The 10,958-nt window shown below is 37.9% G+C and overlaps 1 protein-coding gene across 1 annotated transcript in view; it reads left to right on the forward strand.

The window, feature by feature from the left end:
- The window catches only part of DNAH12 (dynein axonemal heavy chain 12), a 155,537-nt gene that overhangs the window by 115,604 nt on the left and 28,975 nt on the right, over positions 1 to 10,958 (forward strand). Inside the window, 6 exon segments of the mRNA XM_042451361.1 lie at positions 1,998 to 2,239; positions 2,881 to 3,028; positions 4,346 to 4,491; positions 5,555 to 5,769; positions 8,624 to 8,816; positions 9,911 to 10,103. Coding sequence (XP_042307295.1) covers positions 1,998 to 2,239; positions 2,881 to 3,028; positions 4,346 to 4,491; positions 5,555 to 5,769; positions 8,624 to 8,816; positions 9,911 to 10,103 — 1,137 coding nt within the window.

The raw sequence follows: 10,958 nt of genomic DNA on the forward strand, positions 1-10,958 counted from the left end.
TTCTTGGAAGCTTTGATGGGGAGAGATTGTATCATTGCTGCTTTTCTTCTATCTGCTCTTTCTCCTTCCATAGTCATCTAAGTCACTAGAACAAGAGAAAGAAAGTCTTTAAATTTTAGTTTTTTGTGAGTTTTTCGGGCTTTGTGGCCATGTTCTAGAAGAGTTTATTCCTAACATTTCACCAGCATCTGTGGCTGGCATCTTCAGAGAATCTTGAAACTTTGCCAAGTCATTTCCTTTTCCTGAAACTCTTGTCAGACCCTTTGTGTTTCTCCCTCTGTGGGTTACTCAAAAATCCTTGAAGACCTTGAAGACCAAGCAAAGAATTTGGCTGGGTAATGTCTAACAGAATTTATTTATTTATTTATTTATTTATTTATTGCACTTATATCCCTCCTTTCTCCCAAAATGGGATCCAAGGCAGCTTACAATAATTTTAAAAAGATTCAACTAAAACATTAATTTACAAAAGTTTAAAAGGAATTAAACATCAACATTATTAAAAACATGATTAAAAACAGATAAAACACTTAAAAACACTTAAATCCTCCTTCCCAGTCATTTTGCTATAGTCACAAACCCAAATTTATCATTGATTGCATTGGAATGAGGGTAGTATTGTGTAGATATGCTCTTGTTTGTTTTCTAAGAATGAAGCAGTGGATAATTATTATTTAAATAGAACTCCCAAAGTTATTATTTATTAAAAATATTTTAAAACCATCCTTAGTCCTAATGAATTATAGGACAGTATACAAAAGATTAACATGCTATATACATAATGCAATAACAGAAAAGCAACATCATTTTAAAAAAAATAGAAGCATAAAAACAGCAGAAGACAAAGTGTAAACCAGCTTTAAAATTTTAAATGCCTGAGCAAGTAACCTGGAACCAAAATATACAGACTGTTTATAGTTGTAGTCAAATTTTCATGAGGAGAATGTTCCAGAGATGTGGCGCTGTCATGTGAAGATTTTTTTTCTTTGTCCCTACACAACAAACATACCTTAGTCTGAGAATCTAGAAAAATCTTTCCTTGTATGATCTTAAGACATATGCAGGTTGGGACAGGAAGAAGAGCTCCCTCAGCTATTTAGGTTCCATTCTGTTTAGGGCTTTTACAGTAAGAAGCAGTCCAATGAAACACTTCAAGAATTGATCTAATATAACCCCATCTGGCTGGAACTGTTAGAATTCTGGCAACCTCATTTTCTACTAATTGATACTTTGGGATCATCAACCCAACATACAGTGTATTACAGTAACCCAGTTGGGAGATCAAGCATGGATAAACATGGCTATCCCTGCCCAAGAATTATCTTAGCTGATAAACCATCCAAAGCTGGTAAGATGCATTCCAGGACACCTGGTTCTCAAATAACTATGGGCCAAAACAGATGCCCCAAAAATGCCAGATTGGGTCCACCGCAGAGCCGCGTTTCGTGGTGCAGAAAAAAGCAGCAGAAAGCCGCTCCTTTTTGCGCTGGGAAAAAAGGTGCCTTTGTTGCTGTGGCGGCGGTTTTTCAGAGTTCCAGCAGCATGCAACATCTAAATGCTGTGCTGCTGGAGTGCAAAAAATCTGCCGCCATGTGGGCAGTGGGGCGGCTTCATGGCATGTTCCCAGCATCTTGGGGGCATGTGCATACACTATGCCCCCAAGCTGCAGGGAAGACACCATATCTTGCCGGTCTCTTTTCCCCCTATGCTGGCTCCAAGCATGCCCACAAGCTACATACCTGCTTAGAGAGTTCTAATTCACTGAAGAATGGTATAGAAATGACTTGCTATTGCTATTGCTCTTTTCAGCAGAAGTTGGAGGATCTAAAAAACTGACCACCCACTTTGTTTTCATTTTATCTGATTGTATCTATTTAATGATTTTCCCCCAAATTTTAATTTATATATTTGTTCTTAAATGTGTGTGTGCGTGTGTCTGTATCTGTGTTTATGTATATGAATGATTTAGCATACCTTTATTACAATATATTAAATAGGTGGTTGCGCCTAAGAAGGCCCGTTTAGCAGAAGCACAGCAGTCATTAGCACAGACTATAGCATTACTGAATCAGAAAAGAAATGAACTTAAAGCTGTTGAAGATCGCTTGGAAGCTTTGCAACAAACATTTGCCGATAAAACAGAAGAAAAGGCCCGTCTGGAGTTTCAAGTGGATTTGTGTGCGAAGAAGTTAGAAAGAGCAGAAAAGCTGATCGGAGGACTTGGGGGAGAAAAATCAAGGTCAGAAATAATATTATGTATTGATTGACAAGACCTGTTACATATACAAGACAACACACAACACACTATTATTTATGCATGAGGACATACAATCCTTGTTGTCTAATTGTTATTAAAATGTTTTAAAATAAGAAAATTAAGCAAAATTCAGTCAATACATAGCCAATATTTTAAAAATAATAACAAGAACAACAACAACAACAATAATAATAATAAAATTAAAAATAATTTGTATCCTGCCTCTCCCTGCGGATCGAGGCTGGTTACAAAGAGAAATATACAGCATTCCTACACTATTACATAACAAAGTTCTCTTGACAGATTAGAGTACATGAAAACAAAATAAATTGAACAGCATAGAACATAAAACTAGCCAATCAGAATCAACACAAATAATGACAATAAAACAAATTTCTCAGTAACCTAAAATTAAACATACAGATATAAAAATTGATGGGCCCACATTGCATTGGTCATCTGGTTATTTAAATGTGATAGTTAAATACACTACCCATGAAATTGAAGGCACAGAAAGGTCTTCACCTAATGATGATGCCAGTCAAGTCTTTTTGTATGGCTTTTCCATAACTGGGGTGCCATTGCTGAAAAGTTTCTTGTCCTGGTCTTGTGTTTCCCCACAGATGGTCTAATGCTGCAAATGATCTTCAAAACACCTATGATAATTTGACTGGAGATGTGTTGGTATCGGCAGGCGTGATTGCATATCTAGGAGCCTTTACTGCTGGTTTTCGACAAGAGTGTTCTCAAGATTGGAGCAAACTTTGTAAGGTAGTGTTGGCTAAAATCATTATTTTTAATATCTTGAACATAGTCTTCTGCATTGCTTTTCCTATTGAAAGACAGACTTCATATCTATATACCTATCTAGAAGAACAAAGTGTAGTGTGTTTGTTGCATTGTTGGTACTTCAACTAGTTGAATTAATTTTAATAATTTTAATATTGCATGTCATAATGGAAAACAAGATTGAATCTTTGCCTCCTGTTTTGTCCTCTAGTTTACTTACTAATAAATCAAACAAAGTACCAGGGTATATTTTTTAAGGAATATGATTGGTGTCTCAACAGATCGAAACATCAGTCACTATGGAGCAAGTGCTCAAGGGTGCTCAGTTTTTAGCTCATGAAATAAAGGAGAATCCAAGCCAGTCCATGGTCATACATAAATGATCCAAGAGAGCATAAGAGTGGTTTAAGCAGCCCAGGGTCTGAGCACAAAAAGCAGCTGAAGCAGGTCCATATGCTAGTCAGGGAGTAACTGAAGATAGTAGTTCAAAAAATAAGCTAAGGTTCAAGAAACTGAAGTGCAGGAAATGACAGTGTCAAAGATAATGAAACTTTTGTTCTTCAGCACAGACATGGTCTTGGTTGTTTTAATTTATAGCTAGCTGTGTCTCAGCACATCCTAGAGGAATCTGGCTGACAACAGTTTGTTTGTTTATGGAATTATTGCCTCTTAACTCACTAGGGTTGGCCTTATTATCTGAACATTTTCTTTTAAGCTAAGTCCCACTCTTGCCTGTCACATTAGTCTGTAACACTCCAAAGGATGAAATAGCTAAGCCTCCAGCTCCCTCCCTTTAAGGTTAACATATGATGATCCTGGTTCTGCCTTCAGGGCAGAGCGTCCACTTCCTCTGGCTCTGACTGGAGCCTGTTTTCTGGGCTCATCCCTTCCTCACCTGAGGAGGATCCTCCAGTTAGTATATGACAGGGAGACAATAAATACATGCTAAGCCTGCATGCTGGCACTCCCACTTTTGGAGTACTCCGGTCAGTCATAGAAAAACACAGTACTGTGATTCTTGTGCTATTCAAATTGGATTTGGCTATAGCTTAATCATAAAAAATAGTTATCTCTACTCAAGAAATAGACTCAAAACAGCCTAACAGCAAGAACATGCTCCTACACATTGCAGTAATTAAGAGAACTCTTTCTATTGTTACCTATTATGTTCTTTCTTTTTACAGTCATCTTGCTGCCTTACTAGAAATTGAGATGTTGTGCAGTTTGTTAACTGGTTTTTTAAAGCTTGGCATATAAATATTAATATTAAGAAATCTAAAGATTTATATTTTCCTGTAGGACAAAAATATCCCTTGTTCTGAGACCTTCTCTCTGAGTAAGACGCTTGGTGATCCGATAAAAATCAGAGCCTGGAATATTGCAGGTCTTCCAACAGACCAGTTTTCTATAGACAATGGTGTAATTGTTAACAATTCTAGACGTTGGTAAGTAACAGAACTCTGTTGTTTTACTAAATTAAACAATAATCAGTTTATCACACTAATGGCTAGATCTGATAATTTCTATATTCTTGATCATTTTTGTTTTTCTGTACATTTATTCCCTATTGTCTGTATTTTTAAGATGACCTAAATCATAGTTTTTTGTGGCTACGAGACCCAAAGATTTTTCTGAAGATGGCAGCCACAGCTGCTAGAGAAACATCAGGAATAAACTATTCTAGAACACAGCCTTATAGCCTGAAAAACCTACAAAAAACTATGGATGCCATCCGTGAAAGCCTTCAACTTCACAATGACCTAAAGTGTCCTCAATATGGCTTATGTATGAGTTTAAGTGCTTCTTGAAAATAGGAACGTATTTCTTTCTTTTTCTCAAAATGTTAAATGCCAAGTGTATTAAATAAAAATAATCAGTCTGCATAAATTATTTTTTATCAAATTGTGTGCCAAGATGTAGAGCAGTAGTGAATATTTTGTGATGGATAGTGCCATGTATGAATGCTTGCAGAAACACTGGTAGAAAGAGTTGGTGCTTGGGAGCTGACAGAGTACTGGGCAATAGATTAGATTAGATCAGCCGATAAAAGTGAGAAAATTATCTCGCCTTGGTGAACATAGTTTTTTGAGGAGAAAAACTGATTACTGACATACTGCTCAGCATCAGCATATGAGTGTGGTGGAGCAAAAAGAAGTTTGGAGAGTCGCATTCATACCACAGGTTTTCTTCACCCCTGGTTTAAAAATAGATTTGCTTCCCACTTCATGTCCACTTTGAACCTACAGAAAGCAGAAGAATCCCACAGTGGAAATGAGAAGGAAACCATTTCAAGTATTTACCTCTCCTCCCCAAACCACTAAACCACACTGCCTTTTGTCTATGGTACTACTGTGCCTTTAATACTCATTCTCAATAAATCCAGAAGTATCTTGAGTTAAATAACCATTTTGACAATTCCATTGTAATATTCTCTTTGATTAGCTTTGTTAGACAATAATCAATTAATTATTAAGCACTCTTTTTATTAACAAATCCAATGTGTTGTAGGCCCTTAATGATTGATCCCCAAGGTCAAGCAAATAAATGGATAAAAAATTCTGAAAAAGAAAACAGACTGAGTGTCATAAAATTCACAGACACAGATTACATGCGAACTCTGGAAAACTGCATTCAGTTTGGAACTCCACTTCTGCTTGAAAATGTTGGGGAAGAAATAGATCCTTCACTGGAACCTCTGTTGCTTAGACAAACCTTTAAACAAGGTACAAGAAATTTATAAACCCCACATTATATGCTTGGATAATTCTTGGATGATGTATTGCATCAGTTAATACTTCCCTTTTTCTCTTTAAATACTGCTGCCTAGCAACAGATGAAGGTACAACAAACAACTTGTTGGATTTTGATCTTTTATTTCTGACATAATTTGCATGCCCTGCCTTGTGATGTGTTAGATTTAAATATAAAAGCTTTTGTTGCTGTTGTTTGTTGCTCTTGTTATGTGCCTTCAAGATGTTTCTGATTTATGACTACCCTAAGGCAAAACTGTCACAAGTTTTTCTTAGCAAGATTTGTTTAGAGGGGATTTAGTATTACCTCCCTCTGAGGTTGAGAGAGTGTTACTTGCCTAAGGCCACCTAACAGATTTCGATTCAGATCCTGGTCTTCCAGAATCCTAGTCCAACAGTCAAAGTACTCCATCACACTGGTTTAGTCCAGTATTATTTTATTGTGTGCCTTCAAATCATTTCTGATATATGGTGACCCTAAGGCAAATCTGTCACTAGGTTTTCTTGAAAAGATTTGTTCACAAGGAGTTTAGTATTGCCTTCCTCTAAGATTAAAAGAGTGTGACTTGCTGAAGGCCACCCAATGAGTTTCCCTGGCTGAGTGGGGAATCGAAACCTGGTCTCCAGAGTCATAGGGATAGTCCGCACTGGCCAAATAAAATGGCTTCTAAGCATGTTGAAGGCTGGCTGTTTAAATGACACATGAGGTGAAAGTGGATGGGAAGCGAAATGGAGCTGCGTTCTGGGGATAAAAACCAGATCAAAAAGAAGCTGAGATACTCCAAAACTCAAGGCAGAAAATGAGCGTAATTGCACCCATATATAAACAGCCCAGCGTCAGTATGGGACTGTAGCAAAGCAAAAACACAATTATCAATAAGGCAATGGATGAAATTGCAACATATACAAGACAGACAGTCCAACAGGGGGGCATGGGGTAAAGATGAGTGAAGGGGGCGTGTTTGAGGGGCCTCCATTCTTGTACTTTGCCAATGTGTCACTGGGCGCACTGATGCACTGTATAGGCGGTGTATCGCTCATGTGACTATATGTCTGGCCACACAGGGCATCCAATGGGATGGCAGCTGGGTGGGAAGAGTGAGGTAAATGGCGGCCTCAGGTGGCGTGTTTGTGCGATGGTGCAAATGCATGGTGAGAAGGCAAAACCCCCCACAATAGATGTGGCTTGACACTGCATGGTGCGGACTGTCCGTGGGTGTTCAGTCTACCTTAAGAGTGGGCTGTGCAGATAGTGGGGTTTCTAGCTGGTTTGGGAAAAACCAGGATCAGCCCAGTTTTCCCTGTCCGTGTGCTCTGCCCCTAGGAGTTGGAGATGGTGCATGTAAACAACGTGCAGGGCAATTCCTCCCCAACTCCCCCACCATTGACCAAAAAAATTAAAAATGAAATTGAACTTTTAGCCATATGGATTGTCTTGGGAGTTAAAAACTGCCCTCAAGACTGTCCAGAATTTACCATCCCAGTCCACATAGAGATGACTATTTGTTTGGGTATTCTTCCAGTTCTGACACTAAATACATAATTGCACAACTATATATATTTCTATGCTGGCCTGTGGAATTTGTGTTCTTTAATATTGAAAGTAATGTCAGTATTGGCTGAAGTGAACCACATACGCAAATTTGTGATTACTGATAATAAACCTGTGTCAAAAATCCATTGGCATACCATAGAAGAAAATTAGCATGATGTGTAGGCCAGTGCTCTGCACTTTAAACATTAACATAAAGAATTGGAAATAAAGGCTATGAGGTTTTCCCAATCCTTCTACAAGATTTTGCTGAAGCCATTGCCCATATAATTGACCTTAATTATTGCTTAGGAACAGATCCATTCATGAATATCAACAAAAATGTACATTAACAATTTTCATTACTTGGAAGCAGTAAAGAAACATGTTGTTTCCTCTTTGTTTTTGCCATTTCAGGAAAGTCTGCAGGCTATTCTTTTGTAAAGAGATGTTGATCTTATTAAGAGAGAATAGGTAGATTTTGGGCACCTAAGCTTCTGTGCTCCGATTAGCTGCCCAAATCATGCAGCCACTGTGATATGATAGGTATTTAGGTTAAACTATATAAAACTAAAATGGATTGCCTATAGTTTTTGTCTCCTTGAATTAAAATAAACCTAGTATTCTCTAAAAAATATCTTAACCTGCTTCCATCAGCTAGATTCATAAAGTTTGAAGAAACCACTCTCCTGCCATTCAGGAATACACAATCAAAGCACTCCCGATAGATGGCCATACAGCCTCTGTTTAAAGATGTCCAAAGACGGAGATTCCACAACTCTCCAAGGCAGCATGTTCCACTGTTGAACAGCTATTATTGTCGGGAGGTTCTTCCTATTATTTAGATGGAATCTCTTTTCCTATAGTTTGAATCCATTGATCTGTTTCCTAGTCTCTGGAGCAGCAGAAAACAAGCTTACCCCATCATCAGTATGGCATCTCTTCAAATATTTTAACATGACTATCATGTCATCTCTTAACCATCTCTTCTCCAGGCTAAGCCATTTTGCATGTTTGTGTATGTGTGTGTGTGTGTGTGTGTGTTTTTTTGTTTTGTTTTTTGTGCACTTCTTAACATGATGAGGAGGCTAGGAATGTTCACATCTCAGAAATGATAGATATGCGTGATGTGTGAACCCAAACATAGTCTGTTTAACTGCCTGCCTGTAACTTGCTTTGTATCACCAGACTGTTAAATTCACTGAAGATTAAATTTTGCTGGTTCTTGATTACAAAAGTGATATTTTTGTGTACACAGGAAAAAATAGATCGATGTGTTTCTCTTTTCAACAATAGGGGGCATGGATTGCATTCGGCTCGGGGAGACCATTATTGAATATTCCTTCGATTTCAAATTTTATATTACTACCAAATTAAGGAATCCACATTATTTGCCTGAATTAGCTACAAAAGTGTCTTTGCTCAATTTCATGATTACTCCAGAAGGACTTGAAGATCAGCTTCTAGGTATTGTTGTTGCAAAGGAGAGGTAAGTTTTCCAATTCTCCAGAGGAAGTCGTAGAAGCAAATAAAAATCAATTTCATCCCAAAATGCCGCAAATAAATTACGTACTGGATTTTAGAAAAAGTACTTCTTTCACATGATACAGTCTTTGCAAAATTAGATAATATGTAATATTTATATAAGAAAATAAGGGTAGCGGGTAAAGGGTGGGAAGGAGTCCAACAGTAAAAGAAAAATGAAGTTACAAAGAATGCTTTAAAATCCTAGGGCATCTGACTAAACTGTAGACGGAAAGGGCAGCTGTACTCTAAATTATTGTCTCATACATGTATTGCACTTAAAAAGTATACATAATTGCCTGCCTCCCCAGCCCATTACAACTAAAACTGGAGGATTCAGTTGAAAACTGAAAAGACTACAAAAGAACACTAGTTCACATGTTATAATAAGCACCAAAGAAACATTTTCAGAGCACATGTTCATTGCTCATATAAAATTTAGTAAAGGTCTTTACTGGGAAAACTACAAATAGTTGATGAGTCATAGTAATTATTAGGATAATTATAACAAATTAAGTAATAATATGCTTCATTTCCAGACACAATTCAGAGTACTGGTCATGACCTATAAAGCCCTACATGGCTTGGGTCCAGACTATTTGAGAGACTGTATCTCCCCATACGAACCTGCTAGAGCCCTAGGATCCACAGGAAAAGGCTTTCTCTCGGTCCTGCCAAGATCACAGGTTCGCTTGGTGAGGACATGAGAGAGAGCCTCCTTGGTGGCTGTTCCCACACTATGGAATGCCCTTCCATGGGAGGCTAGGGTGGCCCTCTCCCTGCTGGCGTTTTGCTGGCAAGTAAAAACATTTTTATTCTGGTGGGATTTTTAAAATCATGGCAGGAGGGCTTTTATATGAGCTAGCTGTTATAGATTATGTGTTTTAACTTTTATATTTTTGTAATCTCAATTTTATACAGTTTTAACTGTGTTATTTTAATTGTTTTGTTAAAAAAAATTAAGGTGTTTTATCTTGTGAGCTGCCATGGACCCTTTTTGGAGAAAGGTAGCATAAAAATGAAATAAATAAATAAATGACGTATATATGTTTTTTTTAGACCAGAATTAGAGGAAGAACGGAATGCTCTTATTCTCCAGTCAGCTGCCAATAAGAAACAACTGAAGGATATAGAGAATAAAATTTTAGAAACACTACAGTCTTCTGAAGGGAATATATTAGAAGATGAGTCCGCAATTACAATCTTGGACTCTGCCAAAATTATGTCTAATGAAATTACAAAGAAACAACAGGTGAACAGTTTACATTAGTATAAGTGGTGTCTGAGAGCCAATATAATTCTGGTAGAGCAAAAACCCTTGCCACAGCAATTTGCACTGGATCGTGGGAGGATGGAGCCATCCAACAGTGCACTGTCTGGCTCAACAGGAACAGCAGTCTTTTGGTAGGCCTTATTGGCCTTCCTCAAAGAGCCACCAAAAGCCATTGTTTCCACTTTGTCCCACCATCCCCATGCACACAGCCACTCTGAGGTGTCCTGATGCCACTGACATAGCTGTTTCATATTTCCAGTCAATTCATTCTTGGACAATGGAAGGATGCTGAATGAAGAGGGAGCATAGACTGAGATCTTTGTAGCATGTGGGGAGGAGGAAACTGTGTGGGACTTGTCAGTGGCAAGGAGAACAGAGCACTAGTGCACCTACATTGCAGGAGAAGCTATGGATGTCTCCTTGTGCAAAGTTTGAAAAGTTGAAACCTCTTGTGCAAGTGGGGACTTCACAAACATAATGTTTCAGTTCAGTTCTGACTGCTGTTTGAACAACCTGTTTGATGGACTGATGCTAAAGGGAAGCATATGTGTCATTCTGCATAGAGGCACTAGATAGCAGGAAGCTGTTCGAGGTAATTAAATTAGATCTAATGCTGAATGTTGTTTGAAGTTATAGATGTTGCTTTTCAAAACACATTAGCACTGATCTTTAGAGGCCTGTAAAAACCCAGTTAGAAGAGGAGGCAAGTTTGTAAAGTCCCAGAATTCTCTCCTATGAATCAAAATCTCATTTAAAGAATTTATGGCTTCTTCTTTGTGGTCTCTGTCAATCATACAAATAGGTTGTGTGTGCCTGTACAGTGCAGTGTTCAGA

The sequence above is a fragment of the Sceloporus undulatus genome, chromosome 2, assembly GCF_019175285.1.
Source record: "Sceloporus undulatus isolate JIND9_A2432 ecotype Alabama chromosome 2, SceUnd_v1.1, whole genome shotgun sequence".
Taxonomy (NCBI): Eukaryota; Metazoa; Chordata; class Lepidosauria; order Squamata; family Phrynosomatidae; genus Sceloporus; species Sceloporus undulatus.